The 13820-nt window shown below is 52.8% G+C and overlaps 1 protein-coding gene across 2 annotated transcripts in view; it reads left to right on the top strand.

Moving 5' to 3' along the window:
• PREX1 (phosphatidylinositol-3,4,5-trisphosphate dependent Rac exchange factor 1) overlaps positions 1 to 13820 on the top strand; it is a 161133-nt gene that overhangs the window by 50351 nt on the left and 96962 nt on the right. For both annotated transcript variants that reach the window (XM_045529228.1, XM_045529229.1), the window contains exon 2: positions 10622 to 10693. In XM_045529228.1, the coding sequence (XP_045385184.1) occupies positions 10622 to 10693 (72 nt within the window). The remainder of the gene's footprint in view (positions 1 to 10621; positions 10694 to 13820) is intronic.

The following is a 13820-nucleotide window of genomic DNA, read 5'->3' as shown; positions in this document are numbered from 1 at the left end:
TGACTCCGCCAGGGCTCGGACATCCTGAAGACACTGTAAAATCGAGATGGGAATTGCTAACGCTCTTTGCCAGGCACCATTCGGAGTGTCTGTTATCATGTGTGCTAACTGCTGTAATTCTCACTGTAATCCTGTGTACTCATTTTATCTCCATTTTATAGAAGAGGAAACTGAGGCAGAGGGAGGCTCCATAGATAAAGCTGTTCCGGGCCATACAGCATGTAAGCGGCAGAACTGGGATTGGAGCCGCTACGCAAACGCTTTGCCTGCGGTGTATGATCCCCATCGGTGCTGCAGCTGAGGCACAGAGACGCCGCGTCACTTGTCAAGGTCACAGAGCAGTAGGTGGCAGAGGCAGGATTTGAACCAGGCGGCAGTTCTGAACTTCTGCTTCCTTAAGAGACGCGGTCCCTTCTAGCCTTTGAGAAGGGAGAGTTCTACAAGGAGAGTGGGGGCATTGGGGGGAAGGTGCGGCCGGCATCCCAGGGGAGCGTTTGCGGGTTTCCTGCAGACGTGGCCTCGGTATGAAACTGCCTCTGTGTCTGCCCAGGGCCTGCTGTGGTTCTCAGCCACCTCCTCTGACCTCAGGCCCTGCACCCTTAGGGATTTTTCCCATCGGCTCAGACGTGTTTTGGTGTCTTAGCGACCAGCGAGGCCGTCCTGGAGCGTGCGAGTAGAACGTCTGTGGAGTGCCCAGCCTAGGTGGCCTTGGCGCTGCCCAGCCTCGCCTGTCCCTGGCAGCAGACACGGCTGCTCGAGGTGTGTTACTGCCCGTGCTCGGCAGGCCCTAGACCTTCTTTCTTTTGGAGGTTCCACTTCCACACCCCAACCGTTCCAGGGGACACTAGCCAGACTTCCACTGCCTCACCTGTGTTCTTTGTCTGATGGCTTTGTCTGGCCAGTGGAGCTGCTGATTGATTTACAGGGAAGCCGGGAAGTGCCGGGGATTAACGCCCACCCCACTGCCCTCAAACCAGAGGCAGGTTGGCGGATAGGTTCCCCAGCTCCCTCGCTTCCTGGGGGGCAGCTCTGAGATGCGAGTTCTGCGCTGTGTCTGTGGGGGACTCAGGGAACTGAGCCCCAGTTGCCCACAGGGGTAACTTCTTAATCTCGCGTCCTTTATGAGCTGCCTTCCCTTCCCTGCCCCACTTCCCTTCTCCCCTGCCTGTGTTTCCTGGGAGCAGCTCCCAGATAAACTCCTTGCACTCGGACTCTGGCCTGGGGCCTGCTGCCTCTAGGGAGCCAGCCCCGGCCCGGTCGTGGTGGCCCTGCCTACGGGGACGTGGCCACGGCCCACGCTCCCTGCGTCCTCTGTGTACAGAGCTGCGAGCGGGCTGACCGGTACTCGTGCTTTGTCGACATCTAAATCAAGATTTATTATTAATAGTTTTGACAGCGCAGTTTTCTTTTTGTATTTGGAGCCGATGCACGTGTTTGTTTAAGGCCTCCAGTGCTTTTGTAGGTCCAGGGAGTGGTGCCTCCTGTGCCCGGTTCGGGGCAACATGGAAGTGAAAGTGCCTGCCCATTCGGTGGTCATTTGTGGAGGGCTCGTTGGCACCTCCTGTGAGCCTGGCTGGATCCTGATGGGTAGGGGCTCCCGCCGTGGGGCGGAGGGGTACGTGGCAGCGACGTACTGTGTACGAGCAGTGTCGAGTTGAATCCTCGCAGCAGCACCTGGCAAGGTGGCTCCATTACACAGGTGTTACAGCTCAGGCAAGTGACGGGCACCGGCCAGGCTGTCTGGCTCCAGAGCCCACTGTGGCCGTTCATGCCCCTAAAAAGGGGATGGTCCCAGCACACCTCATGGCATCGTTCGGAAGGAAAAATAAGTGGATCCTCAGTTGCTGAACCCGTTGTTACTGAGCATCTGCTGGGTGCCAGGCGCTGTTCTAGGCCTGGGGGGCACGGGGTGGTGCTGTGCGAGTAAACCACAGCCCTCCTGGGGCTGGACAGCAAGCGAAGGAACCGCTCCGTGCAGGTAGACTGCAGCGCTGGAGGGGGACGGGGAAGGATACGATGGACAGTGTGCAGGGGAAGGGGGGCAGATGGGGTGGGCGGGGAGGCCTTTCAGAAGTGACATTTGATTCCAGGTGGGACTGAAATGAGGGAGGGGCCCTGCAGGTACCTGGAGAAAGAGTCCCCCAGGCGAAGGGAATGGCATGCACAAAGGCCCCCGGGTGGATGGTGCCTGGTGTGTTCATGTGACAGGATGGAGTGTCAGTCGGAGGTTCTTTGTCGTGCTTACGGGAAGAAATTAGCCTGTTAGAGATACAATACAATGTAATATATTTGTGCCCTTTACTATATAACAGTATGTGTTATATATACATATGTATATTTCACAGGGTGCTGTACCAGGTAAAGGATTAAGTTCCGAATTGTAAAAGGAGCATCATCTACTCTCAGGCCTCGCAGAGTCTGTCTGTGACCGAATGTGTAGCCTTGCCTGGAGATGGTGTCTCAGATCTCAAATTTGGGCCTTTAGGGGAAGCCCACACTGGTTCTGAGCCAATGACTCTCTGCTTCCGGCCCCTGGCACAGGCCTGATGGGGGTGGGTGCTTGGTGAGAACAGAGTAGGGAGGTTTTTAATCCCAGCCTGCGGTGGTGGGGACTCTGGGTGGGGACCCCAGGCCAGTCGTGGGGGCCGCCTGGCTGCCAGAGTCAGCACAGAGGAGGAGGGTCGGCGAGGGAGGAGGGACAGGCTCCACTGCAGAGGGAAGATCTGATCTCACGTTTGCCAGGTCCTTGTTCTGGTGCCCGCGGTGGGCACTGCCTTCCCCGTGCAGGGACACACACTAGAGGAGAGGGCAGACTGAGCCCCTCGATGCTGAGGCGTAGTGATGACTGGGGTGGGCAGGAGAGGGTCAGGTGCATTTAGTATCTCATCCCCCCCCAAAAAAATACAAAACATATATTTACGTTTAAAAAGTGACTTTTGATTGAAAAGTGCCATGTTCATTGTAGAAATGAAGAAACAAGAAAATTGAAATCCGTTATAATTCCACCCTGTCAGTTAGGATCAGGTTCAGTAGCTTGTGATAAAACCCCAATAACAGTGCCTTAAATGACATGGAAGTTTATTTCTCATGTAATTATAGCCAACCTAGGGCAGATATGTTGGCTCCACTGCCATTAGGGACATAAGCTGCTCTGTGTTCCTCAGCTCATGGCTTCCACCTCATGGTACAAGACGGCTGCTTGACCTCCAGGCATCGCATTTGTGATCCAATTAGTAGGAAGAAGGAATAGCAGAGAATCCCTGCTCATTTCTCCACCTACCCCAAAGATACTTCCAAGATCTTGTACATAATATATCCACTTATACCTACTAGCCTGAACCTAGTCACATGGCCAGTGACTCACCTGGCTGCAAGGGAAGCTGGGAAATACAATCTTTATTGTATCTTTATCGCAAATCTGGAGTTCTATTTCTAAAGGAAAAGGAGAGAACAGACACTGGGGGATAGCTGATAATCTTGGCCACAGGCCTACACAATTTAGGGTATTTCCTTCTATACTTCTTTTTCTGTGCTTATGAAGAGATAATTTATGTAATAAAAATGAGATTGTATGTTATGTATTCTTCTGTAACTTGATTTTTTTTCTTAGTTAAGGGTACCTCAGCAGCCTTTTTCCATGCTATCGAATGGTCTTGTGGAGACCATATTCAGTGTGATAGTCCTGTGTCAAAATGGTAATTTATTTAAGCAAACCCTGCGTGATGGAATTATAAACGCTGAAGTTAAATTTTCATGCCACGTGAGAGATTTATTTTTTTCTGTAGGATAAATGCCTAGAGCTTGAATTGATGGAGCATAGGACTTAGGCATCTGAAGAGGTCATTGGGCAATTGGGGGCTCCCCAGATTCTGGACTACGTGGGGCTGCTCAGGGCTATTTTATTATTATTACTTGGATTCCTTGGCTCTTGCCGTTCCATGACACTTTGCTTTGGACCCCTGGCCATTCAGACCACATTGAGGTTGGGGTCCTCAGGGCATCCCCTCTTCTTTGTCCTTTCAATGGTCGGGGGATGCCCCACTTCCTACACCCCTTTTGTTCCCAGCCCGTCCTCTGGTCCTCTCAGGTTTCGCCATATGTCTGGTGAAGTCAGCCAGCCAAGGCTAGGGGCAGGGGGAGGGGGTGTCCTTGGGGGCAGCTTGGGGGCTCCCCCCACATCCCCCCTGGTCAGGTTGCCATGTCAGTCTCAGGGAGTGACTTCAAGGCCTCTTTCTGTCCTTTTTATCTCTAGGGAGCCATTTATCCTCCCAAGGCTGTGGCCACAGGTTCCAGACAGATGGCAGCTCCCTGCGGACGCTTCTAAGGGCATCTGCTGCCTGTTTTGAAGGCTGATGCGGGTTTGTTGTCCACAGTCCCTCACTGATGATGTGGGTTGGAGACTCATTTCTGGGACAGACCACCTGGGTTCAAGGCTCAGCTCCGGCACTCACCGCCTGTGTGGCTTTAGATAAACTCTTCTGTGTGCTGGGGCTCAGTTCCCGCCTCTGTAGAATGGGCACAGTGGTAACAGTTCGGGGATTAAAACACTCAGAGCAGCACCTGCACGTCATGAGCCCCAAAGGTGGCAGGTGTGATAGTAATAATGAATACAAATATGTTATTATTCTGGTAGCTTCTCCCAACTCTGTACCAGCTTATTCCGGGAGCCTGTTTTGGGCTCCCTCCCTCGCTCCCGCTCTTCCTCCACAGGCTCTCGTGAGCACCTGTCATGTGCCAGGCACTTTTCCAGGCGCCGAGTAGACAGCCATGAATGAAACTTCCGACCCGAGAGAGCTGATGCTTTAGTGGGGGAGATGATGCGGAGCCGGCAGGTCTACACGTCTTTGACTGATGAGAGCACAGCCATAGCGCTGACTTCCGTGAGGGGCACGAGGGTTCAGACGCTGTGAGGGTAGAGAGATCCTCCGTCATATGGGCCCCAGGGAGGCTCGTGTGAAGAGGGGTCTCTTCCCACAAGATGCCCTTCTCAGTTGTGACAACGAAAAATGTCTCCAGACATTGCCAAAAATCTTCTGGGGGAAAAATCACCCCCAGGTTGAGAATTACCGGGCAGAGGCAAGACTGGCCTGACATCAGGAGACCTGGTTCTAATCTGTGTTTTGTCACCAACTTGCTGTTTGACCTGAGACCACTGTCTCACAGTCTGGGTTCCTTGGTCGAACAGGAGCTCGCTGGAGATGGCAAACTGACAGTCCTACTACCTCTCTCTGTCCCACATCTGTGGCAGACATCACTAATCAATCATGCCTTCCTGCTCAGCCCAGAGCTCTGGGCACCATGGACACACTCGGGCCAGGAGCCCCGTGAGCAGCCTCTCTGAGGTCCCCTTGTCACAGCAGCAAGCAGGAGTCAGACAGTCCTGGGTTCAAATTCTGCTCTGCTGGTTTCTGGCGGGTGACCTCTCTAACAGAGAGGTCTCAGAGGTTACTCAATCTCTGAAACTCAGATTTTCTCATCTATAGAATGGGACCAACATACCTCCCCTGAAAGCTGATGGTGGGGATTGAAATGAACTTATGATGGAACTTTGCAGGTGTCAGTGAATGTTTGTTGCAGGAACGAGTGAGAGCATGTGTCTTGTTCTGGGGTGTGGAGTGGTGGATGCTGTCATCCACTGCCGACTAGGGTGTAGGTTGGAACAGTCACGTTGGGGAGCATTTGGCATTAACCAGTCAACTGGAACATGTCCTTAATCTAGAGCCAATTTGCACACCTGGAGGAACTTCACACCGGAGCCCCAGAAGACCTAGGTATGCCGGGGGAATTCCTTCTCTCATGCCCCGGAAGACCTGGATGCACACTCGGAGGAACTTGAATACATGAGCTTCCAGAAACCTGCATGTCACCTAGGGGAGTTGCACACTTGCACCCCGTAGACATAGGTGTACACCTGGAAGCACTAACACCTGAGCCCTGGTGGACCTGTTTGTAGCGTTGTTTACAGTTAGGACATTGAAACAACTTAAATGTCTGCCGCGCGCTAATGGTTACCTTGCGCTGTAATTTTAACTACTGAGCAAGAAAATGAACAACTTGAGGTCTGTCTTAGTGTGGATTCCCCAAGAAGCACGTCGTGAGACTGACTCAAGGGCGAGGGGTTTTCTTGGGAGGTCACCCCAGAAAGCACCAAGAGGAGAGTGGGGAGTGAGGCAGGGAAGAGAAGGCGACCACCAAGAAAGGTGTGTCCTCAAGCAGGTGACCACACGGGCCACCGGAGCTTAATCCCACCGGGATACCTGGGGAAATGGCATCCCTCGCGTGCCTCAGTTTCCTCGTCTGTATTTGCATGCCAGCCCCTGCTTGTCCTTGCGGAGGCTGCTCCCAGGTGGCATTAACTTCTTCAGCACATCCAGCCTGCCCTGCACGTGAGAGCGAGTCCTCAGGCCAAGAGATGCAGGTGCAGGTGGTTCTGGGTAAGGGTGGGGTCTGGATGGCAGGTCCTGCCCAGTGTACGTTATCAACACGGATAAATGTGGAAGACGTGATGTCAAGTGAGAAAATCAAGTAGCTGAAAGCATGCCACTTATAGAAATGTTGTGAACACGCAAAACAGTATTCTCAGTTGCTTATAGGTGCGTGAGCATGGCAGGTGGGCAGAGGCATGCGTGGGAATCAGGAGCCCCACGTACAGCGAGGTGGGTCCCTTGCAGGGAGGGAAGGTGCCCAGGTGGCTCATCTCTCTCTGTAATGATCCTTCCTGCCTTTTCCTGCCTTGAGGTTTGATGTCTACATGGTAACGGGATAACTAATCTCAAGTGCACACTTACGGGGCTTTGCACATGCATGACGTGAGTAACCATGGCTGGGATGAAGATATACAATGTTAACAGCACCCCCACACTTGATGAATTTCTTTTTGCAAATGGTTTTAAGCAAATTTGACATAATGTTAAGATTTGCCAAAGCTGGGTAGTGATGAGTTTGTCGGTGTTTGTTATATTTTTCACTGCCCTTTTCTTGATCCTTGATGTGTTTCCTCATCATCCTCATAGCAAGAAGAGCAGGTTTGGGCAGACGCGGGGACAAGTGGTCCAGGCATAGACAAAGATTCTTAGTCTGGAAGGAGTTTCCCAGGCAGTCCTGGAAATCCTGAGAACCGGCTTGTGTCTAAAGGAAGTTTCCAAGATGAGAGCTGCTTTTGACCTGAGCGTTTCAGAGCTGTCAAGCCTTGGACAAAGAGTCGCCCTGGAGGGTCCCTTTAACCAGCCCTGCCAGCGCAGAGGACATTGGTGCTGCCTGGAAAAGCCAGTCGTGCCTTGGGCAGCGTGAGGGCTGGGCCCAGAGCCCCTGCCTGCCCATTCTTTCCGGGTCACAAGCTGCCCATGGTGCCTGTCACGCTGGCTTGTTTGCAGTTCCTCCATGGGTGGCCCGAGCCTCCCATTGTTGCATCACAATAGCGGTGGCCGAGCTCGTGTGAAGAACCCGGACAGGAAGCCCCGATCTAGGCCAGCAGAGCACGCCTGGCTTCCTGCCCTCCCTGCCTGGCTGTGCTGGGCGAGGCCGCCTTCATCTCCCTCCAGTGTGGGGAGGCTGGAGACCCGACTTCCCATCTATATCCCAGGCCCTGTTAAAACATCCTCTAGGAACGCCTGTCCCTGTCCCTTGCACCCATTGCCCTTCCAAAAGCAAGATCAGCAAACTTCCTAGGGGCCTGAGTCGAAGCTCCTGCCATGTGCCAGGCACTGTGCTGGGCACATTCCATACCTTCCTTTGATTGTTGAGCGCCTACTCTGTGCCAGGCACTACTTTTGGCCCTGAGGGTATAGCTGTGAACAAGACAGGCAAGGTCCTTCCTTCCATGGAGCTTCCGTTCACTTTATCCTATTAGATTCTGAAAAGTAGGCACAGTATTACTGTGATCCCCGTATCTGGGGAGAATAAAGTAAGACTCAGAGAGGCTAGTACACTTTCCTGAGGTCACAGCAGGAAGGAGGAAGATTTATGAGTTTAAATCTGACCTCTGCTATTGGACTGGGGGGTTAAGGTTTCATCCCAGCCGTGCTCCCTTATCTTGGCCTTTCCCTTAGAAGCTGGTGTAGATTGCTTAAGCTCAATTTTCTCACCTGGCAAATGGGCCTGTAATGTAAGATGGGAAGGTAGAAAGTGCGTGAAGGCAAGGAGCGCCTCTTGGAGGAGGTGACATTTGAGCTAAGGCCTGATACATGAGAAGGAGCCTCTCCAGGGCAGGGTGGGGGAGAACATCCTGCAGGGACAGCATGTGCAAAAGTCCTGAGGCAGGAATGTGTTTGGCAGGTAGATGGAATCTAGAATGAGGTTGTGGCTGAAGGTTATTGAGGTGCCAGGGAGATGGAGTGCTGGGAGGTGAGATCGGAGAGGTTAACAAGGACAAGGCCACGGGGGCCTTATGGGCTGGGTTTGGATTTTAAGTGCAGCGGAAAGCCATAGACAGCTTAAGGCCATGGATTGGCAGGAGCCGATGTACATATTTAGAAGCATCCCTCTGGTTGGGCGCGGAGAATAGATATTTGAGAGGGCGAGGGGGACCAGGAGGAGGTGACAGTGTTAGTCTAGGCAGAAGGATGGCGGTTTGGACTGGCAGGTGGCCATGGAGGTGGGGAGAAGTGGCCGTATTGTTCAGGTGAAGCTGACGGATCGGAAGTGGAGTGTGGGAGAAGGAGAGTGGTCCCGGGTGACTGGGGTTTTGTCCGGAGCCCCTGGAAGGCAGAGGCGCTGTTGGTCAGGCGGGAGGAGCCCGGGCCCTGTGGGTTTGGAGGGAGGATCAGGACTTAGGTGTTGGCGGGTTAAGTTTGAGGTGCGCCTTGGCCATCCAGGTGGAGAGAAGTCTGGATTTCAGGAGAGGTCCAGGCTCAGGGTATAAACTTGGGGGTCGTCACCAAAAAGATGGGATTCAAAGTCCTAAGACTGGCTGGGATTGCCCTGCACTCTGTGTAGACAGAGACAAAGTTGCCTTCCTCTGTGTCCCCAGCTTCCCTCTCTGTGACCTGGTGTGTGGAATGCCATTGGGGAGTCGGGGACACCTCCAGTGATGGGAAAGGATCCGACAGCCATCTGCGGAGGGCCACCCTCCTCTCTGCCCACCTGCCCCTGCTTCCCCGACCCGAGCACGGTCTTGGCTGCCTCCGCCATCTCTAGGCATTCACTCAGAGATCTCCCCAGACAAGCGTGGTCGCATGAGACACGCTCTTAATTAACCTGCACCCGGGCCCCCCTCCGGACGCCTCACGCTGTAATCAGTCTTGGCAGGGCCGGTGACTGACAGGCCCACAGCTCACCGTGGCCCTGTGGCTGTGACAGAACCGTGGATTCCTTTCCCAGGGGTCTCCATGTGGTGGTCGCCAGGTTAACCTGGGGTCAGGCCCCACGTCCTGGAATTGTGGCAAACCAGGCAGAGAACGCTGCCGGGCGGCTGGCCTCAGTGTCCCTCAGGTGCTGACTCTGATGTCTCTCCCCTCCCCCACATCCGTCCTGTCACCTCAGCCTGTCCATGGGTCACCCCCTGGCAGCTCTTCCTTCTGCCACTCTGTGCCACCCACTCCACTCCAGGGCAGGCCCCCATCTCCCACCGGCCCTCTGCACCCCTCCATGCTGGTCTCCCCCACTTTCATGCTCAACCCCTAAAATCCAGTTCCTCGTAGTAACAGAGGCTCTTTCACCAATGCTTACAAACCAGGAGACTGCTTTAAAAATCCTAGTTTCTGGCTTCACTCAAAAAAAAAAAAAAAATCAGAACCTCTGGTGATCCTGGGCCGCCTGTCCTCCTGGCCCCCCAGGTGGGTGTGCACCAGAGGCACCACCCTGGCTCTGTGCCTGTTATTGTCACCCTCTGCTGCATCTCAGAGGACAGAAGTGAGTGGTCTGTTCCGGGGCCCCAGAAAGAGTGGCAAGAAGGACTGTGGTGTGTTCATAGAGCAGGATCCCGGGCATCTGTCAGAAAGAACGAGGGTGCTCCCTGTGGAGTGATCTGGAAAGATCTCTGAGCCTTATCAAGAGGAGGAAGCAGGTGCAGGGCATCCTGTGTGTGTGGCTATTCTTTTGCTGTATGAAAAGAGGAAAACACAGGAATAGATGCGTATGTGTGTATATTTTCATTTGCATAGATTCTCTGGAAGGATACCCGAGAGACTAGTAGCTGTGGTTCCCGTAGCGAGCGGGGGTAAGGAGAGAGACTTTTTGGGTTTTTGACATTTTATATTTTTGACTTTTGAGCCATATTCATGTGTTATTATTCAGAAGTTAAATTGTAAAAAAAATTTTTAAAGGGGAAACGAATTGCAGTCTGAGAGGTTCCCCTGGGTGACGAAGCTCGTGCGAGTGTATCTCTTTGGGTCGCAGGTTCCGCGGGTGCAGGGGCTCCGAGCTGTTCCCCCCTGTCTGTTCAGGGCCCGGCACGGGGCTGGCGCGGGGGATGCGCAGTGAGCATCTGGCGACTGAGGGGCAGTGAGGGATATCCAAGTGTGTTTGACGTGTAAGCAGAGCGAGTTTTCTCTCGTTCCCTGCACGTGCCTGGACCGTGGCACCTCCCAGGTCCTAGCTGGCATTTGAACTCGTGACCCTTCCGTGGGGCTGTCCTTGGACGCGTCAGAGGCTGCACACTCACCTCTCTGCTTCTCTCCTGCAGGCATTCCTGCATCGCATCCGGCAGAACGTGGCGGACTCCGTGGAGAAGGGCCTCACGGAGGACAATGTCAAGGTGTGGACGCTTGGGCCGGCCCCTTTCCGGATCGTCCCCGCTGCTTTGTGCCTTGCTCTTCCTGGGCCACGCTCAGAGGGTGCGCAGGGGGGAGGCGCATCTCCTGCTGGCTCTGCCGCACCCCAGCTTCTCCCTGCAGCCCCTCGGGGGCTCTCTATGCTGTGAGCAGGCTGTGTGTGGGGGGATCAGGAGGAATCTGCCCCGGGCCCGCTCCCCAGCTCCCGTTTCCTCTCGTCACTCAGGGTGACCACCCTGTCTTCCAGCCTCCTCGTGCCAGGCCCTGGCATGGAGCCAGTGGAAAATCCCTTCCCACGTGCCCCTGGGAGCCTGGCACTCCCACCGCCGCTCCTGGCAGCCCTGCCCCCGCCCCCGCACCGGGCAGCCAGTGTCAAGGCAGGGCTGATGAGTAATTGGGTCCGGCCTCGCCTTGGCCGTGGCTCTGGGAGCTCGAGGAGGATATCAATAGGCCTTCTGTGTGCATGGCCGACCCAGCCTGGCTCCCCCGGCCTGCCTTTCTAGGTGATCTCACTCTCTGAGCCGCCTTTCAGTTCTCAGGGCTCTGAGGTCCGGGTCCAAGGGGAGACGGGGAGACGGGGCAGGGGGAGTGTCCAAGGTGCCCAGCATTTACAGCACACAAAGGACCTGGTCAAGGAAGATGTTCCGCCCAGATTCCTGGGTAACCTAGACAATGACCTTGCACATTGACAATTCTAAGCCCAATTTTTTGCCTGAGAAAGCTGAGGCTTGGAGACGCAAAGGGTCTTGCTGAGGGTCCCTGCATGGCTGGTGTGGGGGTGGGGTGTGTGTGCCCTGGGACCTAAGGTCTTTATGCATTCATTCATTCATTCATTCGTTCACTTGCCAAATAGTCACTGAGCACCTGTTGTTTATTTATTACATTCATCTACTACATTCTATTATAGTTTAAAATTTATTTACTATGATTTTAAACTTGAACCTATTAAAGTTTTCCCCAAAAGTTGCCTTTTTAATGAGATGTAACTCCCATAACAGTAAAGAGTGCAAATCCTAAGCACTGAGCATGGTACTTTTCCCCATATGAACACACGTGTGTAACATGACCCCAGTGAAGGCAGAGAACATTTCCTGCCCCCGACTGGGCCCTCCGTGTCCCCGCGCAGTCAGTCCTCCCTCCCTGAAGGTAGTCACTGGCTTCCAGTATCACTGATTAGTTTTGCCTGTTCTTGAAAGAACATCAAAGTGTGCTCTTTTGGGTCCTATGCCCTTTGCTCACGGTCTGAGATTTGCCCGTGTTGTTGCGTGTAGCTGTGGCTCGTGCTCATTCCGTTGCTGTGTAGTATTCCATGGTATGAATGCACCACAGTTCACTTACCCGTTCTCCTGTGGCTGCACATTTGAGTTATTTCCAGTTTTTGGCAGTTAGGACCGTTCTTGTGTGTGTCTTTTGGATGGGCACAGGCTCTCCTTTCTTTCAGATATGCACTCAGGAGACAGATATTTAATATTTATTTTGAAATTTTGCAGCCATTCCTTGAAGTAAATATAACAACAGTGTATCACATGTGCTTTTAACATAAGTTGATTCAACCATGTGAGCTGGAAAAAATGAGAGAGAAAAATAACCAGTGTGGGTGGCTCTTGCTGCTGCTTCACGTGGGGAGCAGCCCCTTCATGTGGGGAGCAGCCCCTTCACGTGGGGAGCACCCCCTTCACGTGGGGAGCACCCCCTTCATGTGGGGAGCAGCCCCAGGGCGAGGTCGAGGCGGAGGAGCCTCTGGCCCTCTCACACCCTGCAGTCACTGAGCAGGGAGCTCCAGCCCCTTGTCCTCCCCGCCCACCTTAGACCATCTCCCTCTGTGGATTTTCTGGTGCATATGAAGGGCTCATGGGGTTAGTCTTCATTCCTTCAGGTCTTGGCTCACATGTCACCTTCTCAGAGTGACTGTCCTTGGCATTGGAATTTGCAAACTTCTCCTTCTGACCCATCCTGGGGCTCCTTGTTATATTTTTGTCTTTGGTGCGTCTTCCCCTCTCGAAAACTCTGTTTTACTTATTTGTTGTCTGTCTCCTTGCACTAGAATGTCACTTGCATGGGAGCAGGGACGTGTCTGTTCCCTGCTGCATCCTCAGGGGCTCTGCCAGTGCCTGGCACATAGTAGGTATTCAGTAAATGCTTGATGAATAGGCGAAAAACTGCTCGCTGTATTCATTCTGCTATGTTTGATTTTTGAATCACGTGTCTCCTTCAAAAGTTAAAGAATGCACTTGTTTAAAAAAAAAAAAAAGTAAAAGGCATAATTTATGCAATTCAAAAGGACCTAAAGTAAAAAGAAAGTCTTCCCTAGAAGTCCCCAGATGTCCCCAGAATTTTCTGGTTCTACCAGCGTGGATTGGAGTGGCCTTTTTTTGTGTGTTAGTTTATGCAAATAGGCCCAACCTGGAACCCTGTTTGACATCTGATTTTTCCCCACACTTAACAATTGTGGGATTCCATATCTGTGTATACAGATCTACAGATCCTTTTTACAGGCTGAATAGTATTCTAGTATGTGGAATTCGTTAACTTTAACTTAACTAAGCAGTCCCTGCTGATGGACATTTGGCTTGTTTTCAGTCTTTTGCTACTGTGAATAGGCTGCAGTGTATGTATTTGACCCACCACTAAGTTGTCAGCCTTGGCACTGTTGACACTTCGGGTGTGATGATTCTTTGTTGGGGGGCTGTCCTGTGCATTGTTGAAAGCTTAGCAGCATCTCTGGCCTCTGTCTATGAAATGCCAGTAGCACTTTCCCCTCTTCCCACCAATTTATGACAACCAAAAATGTCCCTAGGCGTTGCCATATACCCTGGGGGGCAAAATTGCCCCTAATTGGAAAAGAGTGATCAAAAGGTTAAATTCTTTTTTTTTTTTCTTTTCTTTTTGAGACAGAGTTTTGCTATGTTGCCCTGGGTAGAGTGCCGTGGCATCAGCCTAGCTCACAGCAACCTCAGACTCCTGGGTTCAAGCAATCCTCCTGCCTCAGCTTCCCAAGTGGCTGGGACTACAGCATGAGCCACCATGCCCGGCTAATTTTTTCTATATAGTTTTAGTTGTCCAGCTAGTTTCTTTCTATTTTTTAAGTAGAGATAGGGTCTTGCTCTTGCT

Source organism: Lemur catta, chromosome 17, assembly GCF_020740605.2.
Source record: "Lemur catta isolate mLemCat1 chromosome 17, mLemCat1.pri, whole genome shotgun sequence".
Lineage (NCBI taxonomy): Eukaryota > Metazoa > Chordata > Mammalia > Primates > Lemuridae > Lemur > Lemur catta.
Note: the sequence above shows the minus strand (reverse complement) of the source record. Positions and strands in the feature narration are given on the sequence as shown.